Here is a 21,015-nt window from a genome sequence, read left to right as displayed (position 1 = left end):
GGTTCCTGGAATATCTAGTAATCTTTGACTCCTCATTCTCCATGGGACAGAATGAGAGACTGCAGACAGCATTTGAGGGTACTAAGAGAAACAGGAGCCTAGAACCCTGGATGGGGCTAGTGATTGGTGGGTACATGTGTGAGGTGTTAGAGAAGGGAGCTAATGACTTCTCTGCTTCAGAACTGGAGGGGACTAAGGAAATTAATGGCTGACTCTGAAGGCAAGGAAGCAAAGAGTTCAGCAGTGGGGCAATTTCTGTCCACTCCACCCTGTGTCCACTTGTTTCCCCAGGAAATCCCCAGGAAGGAGAGTACACTCAGCAGTCCCTTCCCTTTCCCAGAGAAGCACCACCTCTCCTACCCCATCCCCTTTATTCATTCTCTGCCTTGTCACCTCCTGTCCCCGATGGACATCCATCGTATTCATCAGAAGGCTTCCTCTCCCCCTCCCTTCCTGCTCCAGTCACTAATACCTGCCCTGGTGCCTATCACTTCCTGAATTACCCGCCCTGTGGTGACTTCTAGTCTCTCCTCTTGACCTCATCACATGCCCTGGCCCTCCCTGGTCCTGAGCAGAGGGGTTGAGGCTGGAGGAGTCACACAAGGGATGAGGGACCAGAAGGGACAGGGGCAAGAGGAGCTGTCACCAGGGTGCTCTTATTGCTTCTTTCCATCCCCCCATCGGGAGATGAGAACAAAGAGGGTGAGTGAGCAGGGCAAGACAAAAGGCCATAGAGTGGCAGCCACAGCATGTGGGGGGTGTCGGCAGAAGGGAGAAGGCACAAAAGATGCAGTGTCCTAGGCAGCCCCCCCAAGAGTCCTCATCCCAGTTTCAGCTTAGACTACCCCCAGGGCTAAGCAAACTAGAGTCTGTCTTCTCATAGGCTGCATTAACACAAAAATGAGTAACCCCTCCTCTCATCATTATTGCATTTAGTGTTTAAATTATATTGCAGGGAAGAAGGCCTAGAAAAGGGAGGGGCATGTAGAGGGTAGGGGGACCAAGCTTCTGCCCTGGCTTTCTGGGGGGTTGCCTTGTCTACATCAAGTCTTGGTCAGTTCCCACAGCCCAGGGATCTCTAGCCCCACCCTTTGGTATGGTTCCCATTAGGTCAATTTTCAGCCTAGAAATCTGGCTTTCTCCTCTTCCTCTACAGCTAAGAATTCTCAGTGCCACTCCCCTGGTCGGTCTGCTCCACCCAGCTGCACTGCTGGTGGGCTATATCCCAGAGACCCTGTCTGGGGGAGGTGTGGGGGAGGCCTCTTTCCAATGAGAAAACTGTAGAACCTCAAAGAGTGGGTGGCCCAGCTGGAGCTGGGCTTGGAGACAAAAAAGAAAAAAAAAAAAGAAGAAAAAAGAAAGAAAGAAAAAAAGAGAGACAAAAATTAGCCTCCAGGGCAGGAAAACTCTTTGTCCATACAGAATTAGGCCCAGAGTCCTGTTACTATTACATTTCTATGTTATTAGATCCTTCTGAGAAGGACTGTGACAGGGTGCGACTGTCCTGAATGGAAGTAGGGTACCAGCTATCACTAAGAACGCTTTCTGAATCTGTGATTCCGTAGGGATATAAGGGTCACTGACAGAGGATCTCCATTTGTAAAAAGGTGGCTCCACACCCTTGCACGACACTACCAATGCTGGTGGTCTTGGCCTTCGATTCCTTTTTGTTTTGGTTAGCTCTCAGACCCAACTGAACTTTTCCACAATCCCTTTCCATAATTCTGATTTCGGACATCTGGGAATTAACTCTTGGATTCCGTAAAGAAAGGACCGTTCTCAAAACCTGAGCCTTCAGAAAAATCGGAAAGCCGTGAGGACTACCGCAGGAGGATGACGAAGATGGAAAGGAATAGTGAAGGAACACCTATGCAGAGTGTGCGGCGGAGTCCTAGAGGGAGCGCAGTTTGTAAAGTAAATTCGAGTGCAGGGAGTGGACTCAGCGCGAAGTGTGGGATTCACCGCGGAGTTGCCTCAGGAGAGAGCAGTTAATTTCTCTTACGCCTAGAAAAGCCGCAGGAGGGACGCCCTTACTAAAGATGACTGCAGTCGTAGTTATTTAAGAGCAAATGAACCGGAGAAGCGAAATCCGGATGTTGTCGCGTTCGCAAGTGACCGCCCTGCCAGCTTCCAAGATGGTGGCCCCATTGTGCCAATAGAAGAGAAGCCCACAAGGAGGCGCACGGGATTCACTTCCGCCCGGTTCTCCTTCTTACGATCTGCAGCCCGGGAAAGATGGCGGCACTGAGGGCTGTGTGCTGCCTCCGCGGTGTCGGGGCTCAGGTGCTGCGGCCCGGGTCTGGGGTCCGACTGCCGAGTCAGCCCAGCAGGTGAGGAGAAGGCCGTTCCTGCCTGCGTTCTCTTCAAAACTAGGATTTCTCGAGTCTGAGGACATCAAGGGCCCTGTGACCCCTGAGGAAAGAATGACCCAGGCCTCTGACCCTCCTTGAGCAGGCCAGGTTTCTCAAGTCCCTAGATATAGTGTCCCTCCTGTAACGGAGGATGGGGCAAGGGGGGAGGGGTGAGTTTGTTTTACCAGAGGCGAAATAGGTAAGGCGGAAGACCTTGCCTTACAAATTAATGATTTGAGCGTACCTCCTTTCGTATCAGAAGGGAGACCCCTCCTCGCCGAGCCCTCTTTCCCTAGTTCCTTTCTTTCTCTCGCATATGCCAGTTTGCATTTTCTTTCTCTCCGTCCTCCTTCCCTCCCTCCTCTCTCTTAGTAATCTTAGATTTACCATGACCAAATGCTGTCCTCAACATTCGTATTCATGCTTGGACCCCAGCTTTGTGTGTCCAAAACTGCACTATGACATTGAAGAGTTCAGCCCTGCAATACAGGCCTTCCTTCTTTGGACCCATCTGCATAAGAGTGAAGAGGATAGATAGGAACATATATGCATATACGAATATATGAACGCATGCAATAGCAATTAGTGAAAAAAAGGCCATGGATTTGAAGGAGTTTGGGGAGGGGCATATGGGAGAGTTTGGAGCGGGGGAAAAGGGAGAAATGTGGTAATTAAATTAAAATTTAAAAACATTTTTGAAAAACAGTGAATGGGGACAGAGGAACCAAGCACACGGTTCATGCTGTTTGCATAGGATCTATCTTTAATTCCTCAGAGGCGCTCGGCAATGGCAGCCAGATATAGAATGGGCACAGCAGTTTGCGGGAGCTGTCATGTACCCCTCCAAGGAAACAGCCCACTGGAAGCCTCCTCCTTGGAATGGTGAGTGCTCAGAGCTGCTGTCTCGAGTCATCAAAATCTTGGCTGATTTTTTAAAGTGCTGCTGGGTTCCTTCTGGTTCAGGCAAAAAGTGATAATAGCAGGGGTTTATTAGTTTGAGATAGAAAGGAATGACAGTCGTCCTCAATTAACACTGAGAGGTCCATGCCATTATTTAATTAATGTCAGCTTTTTCCAGATTCAATACACTTCTATCTCTTTGTGGACAACATGGGTTTCCTAAAAGCATTTGAATGAAACCTATTTAAGTAGAATCATCTTTTCCCCCCATCAAAACTGGTGTTTTGGGACTAGAGAGTTGGCTGAGTTAAGAGCACTTAATGCTCTTGCGGAGGACCCAGGTTCAGTTCCCCGCATCCGTATCAGGTGCCTTATAACCACCTATGACTCCAGTTGCACAGGATCCACTGGCCTCTTCAGGCAACTGCATGTAGGAGGTGAACATTCATACATATAGGCAAACCACCCATACACATACAATTAAAAAAAAATAGCCAGGCAATGGTGACAAACGCCTTTAATCCCAGCACTCAGGGGACAGAAGCAAGCAGATCTCTGTGAGTTTGAGGCCAGCCTGGTCTACAAGAGCGAGTTCTAGGACAGACTGCAAAGCCCCAGAGAAACTCTGGCTTGAAAAACAAAACAAAAGTCTTTAAAATAGGAAAAGATCCAGAGAGCTGCCAATAAAACAATAATGAAACAAAACCCAACCAATTAAGCTCTTTTGGATTTTGTATTTTGAAAATATACAGGGTCTTGTGCTGGACATATGGCTCAGTGGTTAAGGGTACTAGCCGATCTTTGAGAGGATCTGAGTTCAGTTTCCAACACCTACATGGCAGCTCATAACCATCTGTAACTCCACTTTCAGGGAATCTGATGCTCTCTTTTGCCCTCCAACTGCACCAGGCATGCATGCGTTTTACACACGCACACACGTACACACACACACCACTCATACACATAAAATTTTAAAAAGAAACAGGGTTTTGCTGTCCAGATTGGCCTTAAAATCAAGATCTTCCTCCCTGAGCCTCTTAAGTGCTAGAACTGCTCTTCCTCTTGATTTTTCATTTTGATCAGTGGTACCATGATTGTCATTTTTTGTTTGTTTTTTGAGACAAGGTTTCTCTGTGTACCTATCCTGGCTGTCCTAGAACTCTGAAGACCAGGGTGGCCTTGAACTCTCAAAGATCCGCCTGCCTTTGCTTTCCAAGTGCTGGGATTAAAGGCATGCACCACTGCTACCTGGCATCCTTTGTTGTTTTTAACAAAATCTCAGTTGTTCAGTTTTTTTAATGAAGATTCAGGATCAGTAAAGACTAAGGCGCCAGATGCTAGGGTGAAAGTCTGCCGGGTCAGAGAAGCAGAGAAAGCACCCAGTTTACTGTCTTTCTCTACCAACTTCTCAGAAGTCTCCTTCCTTTTCCTCCACCATCTCTAACCAAACTCCTTTAAACTGAATGTCTCTCCCTTCTACCTTTCTGTGTATCTCTCTGTCCTGACCAACTCTAAATTTTTAAGGTACATATGTTTTCATCAATAGTTTCTTTTTTTTTTTCTTATGGATGCTTGGCCTTAGCTTGGCTTATTTCTAGTCAGTTTCTCTTTTAATTTTCTTTTTTTTATTGTTTTTATTGAACTGTATTTCTCTGCTCCCCTCCTTTCCTCTTCTCTCCCCTTCTACCCTCTCCCATTGTTGTAGGAGCTGCGGGCTGCGTATGTGCCCAGCTCCGCACGGCTAGCTTTACCCAAAATAACTACACGGAAATTGTATTCTTTTAAACACTGCTTGGCCCATTAGTTTTAACCTCTTATTGGCTAGCTCTTATATATTGATCTAACCCATTTCTAATATTGTGTGTAGCACCACGAGGTGGCTTACCAGGGAGGATCTTAACCTGCGTATGTGTCAGGTGGGAGAATCATGGCGACTGGCTGACTCGGCTTTCTTTCTCCCAGAATTCAGTCTGCCTACTCTACCTACCTAATTTTCTGTCCTATTAAAGGGCCAAGGCAGTTTCTTTATTTAACCAATGAAATCAACACAAAACAGATGACTCTCCTCCATCATCCCATGATCCTCATGCTCCCACTTTACTCATGAGATCTTGTCTTTTTCTACATCCTATGTAGTTTAGATCCATGTATGTCTCTCTTAGGGTCCCTGTTGTTGTCTAGCTCATATAGTCACTTTTTTTGCTTGTTTTTTTTATTTGTTTCCTTGTTTTTCGTTGCCCCCTTGCAATATTTCACTAGTAGACCCCCAAAAGAAACAGAACCCCTGTAAAATACAGAAAGGGTTTACTGAATTTAACTACATTTAAAATGTCCAGTTAATTCGTATTTGGTAAATTTAAGGAAAATATTCCATTATCTATCCTTTTTGGTGAGTCTAAAGTTTTATATCTAAACCATTTTTTGATATTTACTTATTATGTATACAACATTCTGCCTCTATGTATGCCTGCATGCCAGAAGAGGGCACCAGATTTCATGTGGTGTACCGGCACAAAATAAAGGCAATGCTATTTTGTGCCGGTACAATGTGGTTGCTGGGAATTGAACTCAGGGCTTCTGGAAGAACAGCCACTGCTCTTAACCTCTGAGCCATCTCTTCAGCCCCCAAACCATTTTCTATCATAATTTATATTATCATCTTAAAGCTGTCTTTTTAGACCTCAAAACATTTTCTTCGATAAACAATGTAAACTTTTATGTCTTTCAACCTTATAAACTTTGCATCTCTTATGTAGGTTTTCTTTTTCTGAATTTGGTAACAAGAAAAACTATAAAACTATAATTAGCTAATTTTCAGTCTCCATCAGAGACCTAAGAAGGGTAAAATATTACTTGAGTGGATAGGAATTGCAGAACAAACAACTTCCAAAACTATAGAAACAGTAGAAACAGTTGGCTGCCTGGAGAGTCACCCAAGATTCCTCTGTAATGTTGGAGCATCCATTTTTGGCTTGTAGTCCTATAATACCTGACAGACCTTTCTGTGAAGCAGGAATTTTGAAGGACTGTCCTACCTTATCTTGGCAAAGTTTGGCAGTCGCCTTTCTGTCCTGCTTTATTTTGGACAACATACTATTAGCAGTCAAAGCAAGGGCCATTTTTTTTTGCCCAGTGACTAAGATAGCAAACGCCAGAGCTGGTCGGTGGTGGCACACAACCTTTAATCCCAGCACTTGGGAGGCAGAGGCAGGTAGATCTCTGTGAGTTTGAGGCCAGCCTGGTCTACAGAGCAAGTTCCAGGATAGGCACCAAAAGCTATAGAGAAACCCTGTCCCCAAAAAAACAACAAAAAAAAAAAAAGAAAAGAAAAAAAGAAAGTAAGAAAGCAAAGCAAATTCCACGTGGAGGTTCTTCAATGCTCATCATTGATGGAGGAAGGCCATTGGTTAAATAAACTGCCTTGGCCCTGATAGGTAAGAACATAGGTGGGTGGAGTAAACAGAACAAAATACTGGGAGGAAGAGGAAGTGAGGTTAGAAATCATGCAGCTCCTCTCAGAGCGAGACGCCATGAAGCAAGCTGCCAGGTCAGACATGCTGAATCTTTTCCGGTAAGACTGATGATACACAGATTATTAGAGATGGGTTGATCGGGATATGAGAATTAGCCTGTAAGGGCTAGAGTTAATGGGCCAAGCAGTGTTTAAAAGAATACAGTTTGTGTGTTGTTATTTCGGGTAAAGCTAGCAGGTGGTCAGGAGCCAGGCTGTGGGAAGAGGCCCGCAGCTCATACAACAGAATGGTGCCCAACGTGGGGCTCGAACCCACGACCCTGGGATTAAGAGTCCCATGCTCTACCGACTGCCTCCCAAATGTTGGGATTAAAGGTGTGTACTACCACACCCAACTACTCTCTTTCTTCCATTTTTTACTTTTAAGAACTTTAACTTTTAGCTTGCATATATTTTTAACACACTGTAAATCATTTAAAAGTTTTCTTTGTTTTTGAATCTCTCTTTACTGTATATCTCTCTTTCTTTTTCTGAACACATGAGCCTTTAAATTACTGAGCAATATGGGTAGGATTAAAGCCGTGGCTGGATCCAGCCCATTCCTTAGCTTTCTGCCTTCCAACCTTGTGGCTGAGGTACCGGTCAGAGCCACGTTCAGTGCCACAAGTCTACAGTGTTTCAAGGTCCTTGCCAGCAAACAAGCTACAACACTCAAATGCTCTCTCTGTAGCTGACCTCCTGCCTCAAGGAGTCAGAGTTTGCCCTGGCAGGATGGCCCGCAAAGCTGGCATTTTAAAACGGCTCAGCTTTTTTCCTGCTACAGCTGAAAACCAAAAAGCATGCGTTCAGCTTTTCATCAACACCGTTTAAGTGTTTCGTAGCAGGACCTCTTAAGAGCTGCAGGGTTTTGCAGCTAAAGCTGAGTCAGGAAGCCTCTCTTAGATGAGAGCGCTTGCTTGCCTCTGGCAAGCAGAGCAGACCCGAGAAATTGTTGCTACCAAGAAAACATGCTTTACTCTTTCCCAAGCTTTCTCAGGCTTTCAGTGGATTCAGTTGTCCACACGTCTGGGCACCATTCTGTAGTAGTAGGAGCAGCGGGGCTGCATCCCCAGCACCCCGGCCGCCTGCTAGCTTATGCCCCAAAATAATTACACAAACACTATTCTTTTAAATACTGCTTGGCCCATTATATCTAGCCTCTTCTTGGCTAACTCTTGCACCTGGACTAGCCCATTTCTAATAATGTGTGTAGCACCCCAAGGTGCGCTTACCGGGAAGATTCTAGCCTACGTCCATCCTGGGTCGGAGTTCATTGCATCGTGTCTGCCCGGGAGAGAGGAGCATGGCCTCTGAGCTCACTTCCTCTTCCTCCCAGCATTCTGTTCTGTTTACTCCACCCACCTATGTTTTAACCTATCAGGGCCAAGCAGTTTCTTTATTATAATTAACCAATGACCTTCCTCCATCATTTCCCCTTTTTCTGTTTAAACAAAAAGGAAAGGCTTTCACTTTAACATAGCAAAATTACATATAACAAAACAGTTATCAAGTAAATTGGTTTTGCTGGGTACAGATACGTGTCTCACTCTCACTGTCATGAAAAGTTTTATGTTATTAAAACATCTTAAATGCCATATTGAAGGTCTTTGAAGTGTTTGAAAATCACCTATCTAAAATATATCTTTGTATGACCTTGAAAACATCCCTAACATGACTATAAAATTGATTGTTATAGATGATTTAGCTATTAATCTTTTTTTTTATTATCCTAAATAGTTTTCAAGTACTAAAAATACGTTTTTAAATGAGCTGCCTAGGTACAATACCTAAAACAAGAAATAGACATATATACCATATAACAAAAATAACCTTAAATTTGTATTAATTGTAGGCAGACTTTTCTGTCCCACTAGGTGGCTCCCCAAATAACCACACAGAGACTTATAAATGCTCGGCTGATAGCTTAGGCTTGTTTCTAACCAACTCTTACAACTTAAATTAACCCTTATTTCTTATCTGCCCTCTGCCATGTGGTGGTACCTTCTTTCAGCACAGCTTGTTTATCTTGCTTCTCTTTGCATCTTCTCACTGCACCTCAGACTCCACCTTTCTTCTTCCCAGCATCCTCTCCACCCTAAAAATTCTGCCTAACTATAAGCCAATAAACTTTATTAATGAGGGGCTGGAGAGATGGCTCAGAGGTTAAGAGCATTGCCTGCTCTTCCAAAGGTCCTGAGTTCAATTCCCAGCAACCACATGGTGGCTCACAACCATTTGTAATGGGGTCTGGTGCCCTCTTCTGGCCTTCGAGCATACACACAGACAGAATATTGTATGCATAATAAATAAATAAATATTAAAAAAACTTTATTAATGATGAGAGTAACACATCTTCACAGTGTACAGAGCATTCCACAGCATTCAATATACAAAAATCCATACCAATGTAAATATTTGACACTGTGGTTTTTCAAAAGTAGACTCAGCAATCTACCCTGTTACCCCATCATTTCTATACTATAGCCCCCCTTTTCCTTCAGAAAGAGATCCCTAAATCTAATCTCCTGTTTTTTTGTTTGTTTTATTTGTTTTTTGGATTTTTGAGACAGGGTTTTTTTTTGTGTAGCTTTGGAGCCTATCCTGGCACTAGCTCTTGTAGACCAGGCTAGCCTGAACTCACGGAGATCCTCCTGCCTCTGCCTCCCAATTGCTGAAATTAAAGGTGTGTGCCACCACAGCCCAGCGAATCTTCTTTGTTTGGCGTAGCTTTCTCCCTGACCATGACCAGTAACAATTTGTAATCAATCCCCGTAAATGATGACAAGCATCCATAACCCACCCAGTGACCAAAAACCACCATCCCACCTCTTGGGAATGTGGGCGTTGTGTTCTCTAGACTGCTTCTTGTTGTCTGTGGGGGATGGCATCTTTATGAAACCTGAGAAAATTGAAATACTGGTCAAGTCCTGGGAAAACTAGCCATAACATTTGTTGTTCAGTCTCTGCAATGGGAAAACTTGAGGCTCTTTTTCGAGACAGGGTTTCTCTGTGGCTTTGGAGCCTGTCCTGGAACTAGCTCTTGTAGACCAGGCTGGCCTCAAACTCACAGAGATCCTCCTGCCTCTGCCTCCCGAGAAACTTGAGGCTTATTTGTAGTCCTGGCTGGAATAGTCTGTAAGACTGGACCTTCTCAACCAGTAACCTTGAAGCTGCTCTAGATGTAGAACTCCAAGGAAACTGCAACAGAGGCATCCTGAGAGGCTGGATCACCTGGGCCACCAATTTTTATTGATTTCTGGTTCCCTTGTTGTGATACACAAGCTTTCAAAGGTAACATACATATATACATTAACACAAGTATGTACACAACGTAATTGTTGTTTTTTTACTCTTTGGGGGCCCACCATCCAACTCTCAAGTAAATACTTGGAGACTTATTCTTATGAATGCTTAGCCTTAAACTTAAATTATCCTATCTACCTTTTGCCTTTGGGCTTTTACCTTTCTTCTATATTTCTTTCTTTCCTTCTTACTCTGTATCTGCCTATGTTGCTGGGTGACTGGCCCCTGGTATCCTCCCCTTTTCTCAAGCCTAGATTTCTCCTCCTATTTATTATCTCTGCCTGGCAACTCCACCTATCTTCTTTCCTGCCTGGCTATTGGCCATCCAGTCCTTTATTAGACCAATCAGGTGTTTTAGACAGACAAAGTAACACAGCTTCACAGAGTTAAGCATATGCAACATAAAAGAAAACAATACATCTCTGCATCATTAAACAAATATTCCAAAGCATAAACAAATGTAACATATCTCCAACTAATATTCTACAACACAAGCCAGCCAAAGATGATTTCTTGTTTTATGTTTGAACAGGTAAAATATATGTCACCTGTCTTGTATTTTTTTCTAGGTTTATTTCTTTATATCTGCAGCCAGGCTTTTCAGGGGGCCTTCCCCAATCAAACCGGAACCTCTTCCCTAAAGCAATATATTTCTGACTTCCATTTTAACGTTAAGGCATTCCTAAAGTATCTAGGCTGGTTTGATTCAACAGTTCCTTCCACAATCCAATGTCTTAGCAGCTGTTGTTCTTTGTTCATTAGCAATCAAAAAGTTGAAAATCAACAAGACACCACATAGGTTCCAGGCTCTCTGTGTATTTTCTGTCTTTATGTGGCTTAATTTTTTTCACATTATTTTTCTTTCTTTAAAGACTTTATCTTATTATTTATAAATTATTTTTTTCCATGAGTGTCTATATCCATTTTTTTTTCTTTTTAAGCCTATGCACGTTTTTTAAACACACTGTAACCTACTTAGAAGTTTTTTTCCATCTGAGTTTATCTTGACTAAGCACCTGCCACGTTTTTTGACCACATGAGACAAATCTTAAACTGCTGTGTCAGCTGCTGCGAAACTCAGCTGAGTGCATGGGGCTGGTGGCTGGTGGCTGGTTCCAGCCCACAGACAGTCTCTGCTCACTGTCAAGCCTATCCAGGAGACCAGAGACACTGGGAAGTCACTTTTTTTTCCAGCTTTATCAGGCCTTATGTGGATATATGTAGCTGGACATTGGGTGTCATATATAAGTGATTTTTCTCGTCGGGACTGCAGCTCACAAATGCTAACATGGAGACTTATTATGAAAGCTCAGCCTTTGCTATAGCCTTGTCCCCTTAGGCTCCTCCACCACCACCACTTTTTTATAGGTTTTTTGAGACAGGGTTTCTTTGTGTGGTCTTGGCTGTACTAGAATTTACTCTGTAGGTCAGGCTGACCACAAACTCATAAAGTTCTGCCTGCCTCTGCCTCCCAACTGCTGGAGTTAAAGGCATACGTCACCACTGCTAGCCTCTAGCTATTATAATTTAAATTAATCCATTTCTATTTATCAACATGTTACCACATGACTCGTGGCTTTTACCTCTCCTTCTACATATCTTGCTTTCTCTCTACATCTAGTGACAATGCCCTTTTTTCCCCCAGAGCCCTCTCTGTCTAGAAGTCTAGGCTATACCTCCTGCCTAGCTATTGGCTATTTAGCTTTTTATTAAACCAATCACAATAACACATTGTCACACTTTGTAAAGGAGTATTTCACAACAGCTACCATTATGAATCATTGTAGTAGTAGTAGTAACTTACTTAACTTACATTACCCCTCTCTGCCTTTTCCCATTCTCTTACTTCTGTAAGTCCCTTACTTGGAGACTTATTCTTATGAATGCTTAGCCTTAAACTTAAATTATCCTACTCTTACTCTGGATTGCTGTGTAGCTGAATGCCTGGCCCTCCTCCTTCTCTCCACCTAGATTTCTCCTTCTATATATGCTCTCTGTCTACCAGCCCCGCCTATCCTTTTTCCTGCCTCATTATTGACTGTTCATATCTTTATTAGATAGATCAGGTGTTCTAGACAAGCAAAATATCACAGCTTTACAGAGTTAAACAAATGCAGCATAAACAAAAGTAACACACTTTAACATAATATTCCCAGCATAGCTCACTTTTTTCTAAACAAAAATACAAAACTTTAACTTGAGCATAGTAAGGTGTTTACAAAAAGAACAGTTATCAAGTAAAGATTACATTCATAATGTACTGAATTCCAATTCACTTATGTCTTTCAATTTAAAGAAAGTACTTTATAATCTATCCTGGCTTAGTAAATCCAAACTTTTATACCTAACTTATTTTCTGTAATATCTAAGAAAATCTGCAACTGTAACTATCTAGTCTTCAACCTCATCAGAGGCACCAGAAGGATATAATATTATTTAAATAAACAAAAAGTGCATTGAGCATGACTTCCAAAAACTCTAGAAATGACAGAGGCATCTGATTGCCTAGACAGCCACCCAAAGTTCCTTTGCATTTTTGGGGCATCCATACAATAACAAGGTCCTAGGTTCAATACCCAGCATAGCATAAACCATAAGTGATTGTAGACTCCTATAATCTCAACACTCAGGAAGTAGGGACAGGATGATCAGGTTTTTTGTTTTTTGTTTTTCAGACAAGGGTTTCTTTGTAGCCTTAGAGCCTGTCCGGGAACTAGCTCTTGTAGACCAGGCTGGTCTTGAACTCACAGAGACCCACCTGCCTCTGCCTCCCAAGTGCTGGGATTAAAGGTGTGCACCACCACCGCCTGGCAGGATCAGAATTTTAAGGTTACCACCTTCAACTACATAGTGGTAGTGAGGTTGAGGCCAGCCTGAGCTGAGACCCAGTCTCAAAAACAATGAACAATCCTGTAATTTAATATTAAATATTGAATATATTCCCCCCCCCTTGAGGATAGGTCTCACTATGTAGTCCTGGTTGGTTTTGAACTCACAGAAATACCTACCTCTGCCTTCTTTGTGCTGTGTTAAAGGCATGTACCCCCTCGCTGAGCTGAAGTGTATATTTCTCACTGGTTGTCCATTCATCATATACTTTTAGACATGAGTTACTATAAGAAGCCAAAGCTCAGTAGTTAAAGGCTCCAAAGACTTAGGTTCAATTCCCAGCACCCATACTGATTGGTTCACAAGCATCTATAACTCCAGTTCCAGGGATCTGGTGCCTTCTGACCTCTGTGGGCTCCTGCACACATGTGCCACATATATATACACTCAGGCACACACATACTCATAGAAAAATAAAATAGATAATAAATATTTGTCAGCTGTATTAGCACATCTTTTTAATTCCAGCACCTGGTGCATGTAGTGGTTTCCAGGCCAGTTGGGGCTACAATAGTGAAACCCTGCCTAAAAAGGCGGGGGGGGGGGGGTGTTATAGTAGCCAAGCCTCATGACACAGGCCTGTAAGCCCAACTCTTCAGGAAGATCATTAAGGGTTCAGTACTAGTCTTGTCTACAAGGCCATCCTGGGTAACCTAGTGAGATCCTGTCTGAAAGTTAAAAGGAGGAAGGGTATAGCTCACTGGTAGAGCACTTGCCTGGGACAAGTAGTGCCCTAAGTTTAACCTTCAGCACAACAGCAAAATAAAAGGTGTTCTAGGGCAGGGTTCTCAACCTTCCTAACGCTGTGACCCTTTAATGCAGTTCCTCTTGTGGTGACCCCAACCATAACATTATTTTCGTTACTACTTCGTAACTGTAATTTTGCTACTGTTGTGAATGATATGATAATGAAAACATCTGTGTTTTCCTGTGGTCTTAGGTGACCTCTGTGAACGAGTCTTTTAGCTCCTAACGTGGTTGTGACCCACGTGTTGAGAGCTACTATTCCAGGGGCTGTAATATGGACTTCATGATCCCTCTCACTGGATAGTTTAGAGCTTCTTCCCTTTTCCCCACCTCTTGCCATCTTCCTAGTTAATTGGAAGGAGGGTGCTAACAAGGTGTGGAGTGGAGAGGCAGAAGATATGTAGAAAGAACTAATTTTTTTGCTGTCTTTGGGATTACCATTTGGCTCTGAACTATTTCCCACTTCTCAGATGTGGACATTTTGAAGGACAAAATAGTCTCCAATGTGACCCTGAACTTTGGGCCCCAGCACCCAGCAGCCCATGGAGTCCTGAGACTGGTGATGGAATTGAGTGGAGAGATGGTGCGGAAGTGCGACCCTCACATCGGACTCCTGCACCGGGGCACTGAAAAGCTCATTGAGTACAAGACCTATCTGCAGGTGTGGAGGTGAACAGGGCTCTCTCTGTGGATGGGGTCTGAGCTGTAGCTTGAGACCTGATGGTTTTGCTGCCCCCAAGCTTCAGGGCAGGAGGGTGGCAGGGGTTAGTGTGTTGTGAAATATTATTTTAAGAGGTGTTACGTTCCTTTATGATGTGGAATATTTGTTTAGTGATGTTGTTATTTAAGGTACTGTATTCTTTTATGTTGCATTTGTTTAGCTCTGTGAAGCTGTGTTACTTTGTCTAAAACACCTAATTGGGCTAATGAACAGCCAATAGCTAGGCAGGAGAGGGGTATGCAGGGCTGCCAGGCAGAGAGAATGAAAGGAGGAGAGGAGGATGCCAGGGGCTAGACAGACAGCCACTCAAGAAAAGGACAGAAAGGTATATAGAATGGAGAAAGGAAAAAACCCAGAGGCAAAGGTAGACGGTTGAATTTAAGAAAAGCTGGCTAGAAACAAGCCAAGCTAAGGCAAGGCATTCATAAGTAAGAGTAAGTCTCCGTGTATTTATTTGGGAGCTGTGTGGCGGGTCCCCCAAAGAGTAAAGAGTAAATTAACAACATTGGTCCTTTGAGGTCGTTGTTGGCTGGGAGCGTGGAGCAGGTGTTAAAGGATGCAGGAATCTTGTTCTTCCAGCATCAGTACTTTACAGCTGGAGCCACACTCCAGCTTTTCTCTGTCTGATTTTTGGCTGGCCCTTTTGTCATTACTTTAGTGCCTCAGTTTCCCTCCTCTTAAATGAGTGCGTCAAAGCCAGTGTCCCTCAAGGCAGAGACAGAGGAATGAGACGTCAGCTCTTCAGGATTAACAGCTGACTCTTGTGTCTTCCCACACTCTTAAATTTGTTTTCGAAACACTCAATGAGTCAGAGTGACCAGAGGTTTGTGACAGAATTTGCCGCGTTTGGAAGAACTTTGTGACCTAAATCGTTGAAGGTCAGATTTGAAGGAGTTGGATCTGGAATTCAATTCCAAATGTTGTTTTTCTGTCTGTCTGTTCATTGGTTGGTTGTTTTTCTGTCTGTTTGGCTGTTTGTTTGTTTGTTTGGTTGGTTGGTTGGTTTGTTGTTTTTCTGTCTGGTTGGTTGGGTTTTGTTTGCTCTTTTTGCTGTTATAGAGAAAGGCCCTGAGAACAGCAGACTGGAATCAGGGCCTAGACTGTGACTGTATATAATATGCTTCCTCCAGGGAGCCTAAGCAGTGGTGGCTTCTGTTCAAACTTTCGTGGGTTAACCCCTGTAGCATCATCCTGCGTCACAAATGACATCAGGACCAGAACAGGCTGTCCTAGTGAGAAGCGTTTTAACTCCGCCTTCTTCCTGGAAGCTGGAACTGGCGTGGTAGGCAGCTGGAACTTAGTTTTCTTGACATTCTTGGGGAAAGCTCTGTAACACTGATTACTTTCTCCTTCAGAATCTCAGTTTCAAGGGATTAAGAAGAGAAAGACGTAGAAGTTCAGGTCACTTTTTGAGAGAGGTCACAGTGCTAAAGTCAACTTGTACTGGCTTGTAAGAGCCTGAGTACTAAGTTTTAGGAATTTTATGACTTGGTTGCTGAAGTTATTACAAATTAGATTATATATAGTGTCTGTGTGTATCTATGTTTAGTTTGTTTTGGTTTATTTTTTTGAGACAGGGTCTCCCTATGTAGCTCTGACTACCCTAGAACTCACTATGTAGAGTTCTAAAAATACTATATAATGTTGTGTCACGTGTCTCGGGGGTACATTCAGTTACATTTTGATAGCTTAAAATTGACCATAGTGGGATTATTTTCACCATGGAAATTATCAAATATGGCAAATCAAGGTCTTTTCATCATTTAGAGAGCCAGTTTTTAAACATTTAGTGCTAGTTTTAGATAAGCTATTATGGGAGCTGGGACTCCTGAGACTCTACAGGTAAGCATTGACTTCTGATGCCGGACAAGAGGAAGATTTCCAGCTGCAGACAGTGCAGTTCTGGGTCTGTTAGATGTGATCTTCATTCCTCCCTTTCGACAGGCCCTTCCATACTTTGACCGGTTGGACTATGTGTCTATGATGTGTAACGAACAGGCCTATTCTTTAGCTGTGGAGAAGCTCCTAAATATCCAGCCTCCTCCTCGGGCACAGTGGATCCGAGGTATGTTCTGCTCCTTATTTCTGCTGGAAGCCCACAGGACGTCAGTGCATTGAACGCAACTTTGATATTTAGACTCCAGATTCCACCCACACTGATTTGCAGGATGAGTCCTTGGCTCCTCTGTCCTTCTTTCTTAAACAAACAAACAAACAAACCCACAACACACACAATATAAATATTTGATTTGTATGTTTATTGTGTATATAGATGCATCTGAAGTAGCATGTGTCAAGGCATGGGGAGGTCAGAGGACAACTTTTGGGAGTCAGTTCCCTGCTTCTACCATGTGGCCTCCAGACTGGTTAGCAAGTCTTTACCTGCTGAGCCATCCTTCCAGCCCTGTCCATCACTTGTTGTCTTTCTGTCTCACAGTGCTGTTTGGAGAGATCACACGGATTTTGAACCATATCATGGCTGTGACCACACATGCCCTGGACATTGGTGCCATGACTCCTTTCTTCTGGATGTTTGAAGAAAGAGAGAAGGTATAAGATAGAGGCGTGGATAGGAATAGGGAAAGAAGTTTAAGAGGGCAGGAAGGAGAAGATGGAAGGAGGAGACAGATGAAAACAGGGGAGAAGCATATTTTGTTGGATTGTATTTGTAGGAAGTGTTTGGTTAGAACAAGAAGTCAGAGGTAGGGCAGTGGGCTACTGTGTTGCTGAACTCGGGGGTTGCTGGACTTTGTTTCTAATTCCCAGTGCGTTCTGTCTAGATGTTTGAGTTCTATGAGCGGGTGTCTGGAGCCCGAATGCATGCTGCTTATATCCGACCAGGAGGAGTGCACCAGGTGAGTGGTTCAGCCTCCACATGCCTCTTCCCTCTTTGTCCACTGGATGGCAGTGTGGGTTTATGGAACGGAACTAACTCTGTCTCCTTGGGAAAGGGTACTGTAACAAGAATCGCTACCTGGTTTTTAGGACCTACCTCTTGGGCTTATGGATGACATTTACGAGTTTTCTAAGAACTTCTCTCTTCGGATTGATGAGGTGGAGGAGGTAAGATATAAATCAACGGGAAAAAATTATCTTGGTCCCCTAAAAGGGCTTGTGGAGTTTTAGTACCCAGTGTTATGTAAGTACAGAGACTTTTGAAGATTGTCATGTAGAATATTAGCACACTGGATCTCTCCAACCATAGATGCTGACCAACAATAGGATCTGGCGAAACAGGACGATCGATATTGGGGTTGTATCAGCAGAAGATGCACTTAACTATGGATTCAGGTAGGAGAATACAGCTTCTTTCCTTAGGGGTGGGAAAGTGTATAGAGGGTTACAGCCCAGTTTTTGTGGAGGGTGATCCTTATGCTCGTTACACCCTACAGTGGAGTGATGCTCCGAGGCTCAGGCATCCAGTGGGACTTGCGGAAGACCCAACCCTATGATGTTTATGACCAGGTCGAGTTTGATGTTCCTATTGGTTCTCGAGGGGACTGCTATGACAGGTAAGACCCAAATCCTTACTCAGCTCTTTGTCCTTGCTGGTTTCTTTGCTCCATTTCCTAGTATCTGTAGGAGCCTGTGTAATGTGTAAACTTGGTAGAGTTGTGCTTAGCATTCATAGCCCCTAGTATTCTCCCCCAATACAAATGCCAAATAATAGCGCTATTTATTTTTTACCCTTATCCCACCATCCTGCCTTAGAGAGAACTAGCTAGCCTGGATGCTTTTGTAGCTGAGAAAGCTGAAGCATGAGTTAGGGATTAGCCTGCTAGTGATTAGGATTGGAATCTTCCTGACCCAGCGATCTTCCTGCTTGATTCTAAGCTTCAAAATCCAGTCCTGTTTACTGACCCTGAATAAGATTTGCTTCTGTTGTTCTCTGTTTATCTTTCCATTTGACTCCTTTACTCTGTAGTCAAAACTGTGTTTAAGAGGGTAAGAGGTAAGGAGGGAAAAACTACAGGCCACATTCTTGTGGGGAGGGATTGGAGAAGGACTCAGTGGTAGAATCAAAATACTGCAGGGTTTATATGGGCAGCCAAGGCGAGCAGAGACACTGTTCCTGCAGAAGCAGGAACGCTTACCCAACATTTCAGATCTCCCAAAGGGCATCCGTCCAGACTCCTGCTTACTCCTCTGCCTACTTTCTCTTGTTCTGAGTCTGTCTCATCCATGTCAGGTACCTGTGTCGTGTGGAGGAGATGCGCCAGTCCCTGCGCATCATCGTACAGTGTCTGAACAAGATGCCTCCGGGAGAGATCAAGGTTGATGACGCCAAAGTGTCTCCACCTAAGCGAGCAGAGATGAAGGTGGGCTGCAGGGACAGGGACGAGAGGTCAGGCATGGGAAAGAGAAAAGTCCTTGGATTAAATTCTGCCTTTCAGTTTAACCACACTCAAGTTTTATTCTGTCTTCACTGCTGCCTGATTTACATGTAGGTTGTTAGTTTCCCAAAGGGCAGAGAGTGCTTTCTCTGCTGGGGGAAAGCCCAAGGGAAGAGCTTAGATAGGACTTCTTCCTTTTTCTTTTATAGTTTTTTTTCAAGGCAGATTTCTCTGTGTAACAGCCCTGGCTGTCCTAGAACTCACTCTGTAGACCAGGCTGTCCTTGAACTCACAGAGATCTGCCTGCCTCTGTCTCCTGAGTGCTGGGACTAAAGGCGTGTGCCACCACCTGGCTGGATCTGTTTTTTTTTAATTTTTATTTATTTATTTTTTTTATGTTTCCTTTTTCTTCCCTCAGACTTCCATGGAGTCACTAATTCATCACTTTAAGCTGTATACTGAGGGCTACCAAGTTCCTCCTGGAGCCACATATACGGCCATTGAAGCACCCAAGGTGAGGAGAGAAGGGGAAAGAAAAGTTGGTGGCTGGAGGTTGACAGTGACAGAGAAGGTTCAAAGTTCAAAGATGAACCAGAGAGGCTTTGGTAGAAAAGAGAACACTCTTCCTACTCATAGGATGTCCAACTTTCTTCCTTGAACAGGGAGAGTTTGGGGTATACCTGGTATCTGATGGCAGCAGCCGACCTTATCGGTGCAAGATCAAGGCCCCTGGTTTTGCCCACCTGGTAAGACAATCTCAATGGTTCTAACTGTAATACATCAATAATTATTTTTGTTTATTTTCAGCTGCTTAAAAAATTTTATTTAGCTAGGCGGTAGTGGCGCATACTTTTAATCCCATCACTTGGGAGGCAGACAGGCAGATCTTAGTGACTTTGGTGCCAGCTTGGTCTACAAAGCAAGTTCCAGGACAGCCAGGACTGTACACAGAGAAACCCTGTCTAGAAAAACAAACAAAAAAACTTCTTTTTAGTTTATTTGTATGTGTATGTGTGTAGGTGCCTTCAGAGGCCAAAAGAGAGACTCAGATCCCTACAAGCAGTTGTGAACTACCTGTTAATTGGTTTCGGGAACCAGTCTTGGGTCCTCCGCAAAAGCAGTACATGCTCTTAGCAGCTGAGCCATGTCTCCAGCACCTTGTTTTCTGAGATAGGACTTTGCTATGGTTTGTCTAGAACTCCCTATGTCTCCTGCTTTAGCCTCCCAGGTACGAGTATTACAGTACACACCTCCACATCCAACTCTCGGATGAGAATTTGTTTTTTCCATTTGTTTGTTTAAGACAGAAGTTTGCTTAATAACCCAGATAAGCTTGGAGCTCACTATGTGTGTGGGCTATCATTGGATTCACAGTGACCCTTCTGCCTTAAAGCTTTCAAGTGCTAGAATTACAGACAAGAGCTCCTGTGCCTGACTTAGATGAGGATTTTGGCTTGGGGTTTTTGTCGTGGTTTGTTTTGTTTTGTTTTTGAGGCGAGATCTCAGTATGTAGCTCTGACTGGCCTAGAATTCTCTACGTAGACTAGACTGGCTTCAGACTATAAACATCTTCCCATGTGCTGAGATTAACTTTATGTACTGTCAACCCTGCCTTGGATGAAGTTTTAAAGAGCTCTTCTCTGCAAACTTACATTAACATGTTGTTATCCTCATCTCCACAGGCTGGTTTGGACAAGATGTCTAAGGGACACATGTTGGCAGATGTCGTAGCCATCATAGGTATGAGACCTGTTATGGGGTAAGGCTGTCTAAGGCATGGGGTTTGGGATTCTGTTTGGGAACAAAACCAAATGCTCCCTGTTCACTGTAGACTGTCCTAGACTCTAGGCCAGAGTGTGTTGTACACAGTCCTGTGCTCTGGATCTCTGGCAATAACACTTTATCCTCTCACCTTCTAGGTACCCAGGATATTGTGTTTGGAGAAATAGACCGATGAGCAGAGATACAGCCTTTGTGTTCCCACGCCTGGCAGCTTCCCCTGCAAGGCCTGTCCCTCATAGGAAACAAAACTGTGTGTCTCCGTGTGTATAAACAAACATACATGTACATGCTGACTTAGCTGTACAGGCTTTCTGTGCATGTACTAGAAAAAGAGAAATTATATTAAATTAGCCGCCTTGCGGTCCCTATGCCAAGCTTCTAGTGAGTCTTTCTTGGTGTCTTACTGTCTTTCACTTTGTATTTCTGTTTGATTTTCCCAGCTGAATCTCCACCCCCTCGCTGACTCTTGCTCGCCCT

General features: G+C 43.7%; 1 protein-coding gene across 1 annotated transcript; it reads left to right on the top strand.

Annotated features, from left to right (window-relative positions):
• The first annotated feature begins 1,902 nt into the window (after positions 1-1,902).
• On the top strand, positions 1,903-20,908 carry Ndufs2 (NADH:ubiquinone oxidoreductase core subunit S2). Its single transcript, XM_075989088.1, has 14 exons — positions 1,903-2,330; positions 3,127-3,233; positions 14,172-14,362; positions 16,367-16,487; positions 16,860-16,972; positions 17,203-17,277; positions 17,408-17,485; positions 17,628-17,713; positions 17,815-17,934; positions 18,612-18,741; positions 19,175-19,270; positions 19,419-19,502; positions 20,439-20,496; positions 20,676-20,908. Exons 1-14 carry the CDS (start codon positions 2,236-2,238, stop codon positions 20,711-20,713), a joined length of 1,392 nt encoding a protein of 463 aa, XP_075845203.1. The 5' UTR covers positions 1,903-2,235; the 3' UTR covers positions 20,714-20,908.
• The last annotated feature ends 107 nt before the right edge of the window (positions 20,909-21,015 follow it).

This window comes from Microtus pennsylvanicus, chromosome 10 (assembly GCF_037038515.1).
Source record: "Microtus pennsylvanicus isolate mMicPen1 chromosome 10, mMicPen1.hap1, whole genome shotgun sequence".
Taxonomy (NCBI): domain Eukaryota; kingdom Metazoa; phylum Chordata; class Mammalia; order Rodentia; family Cricetidae; genus Microtus; species Microtus pennsylvanicus.
This window is presented reverse-complemented; position numbering and strand designations above follow the sequence as displayed.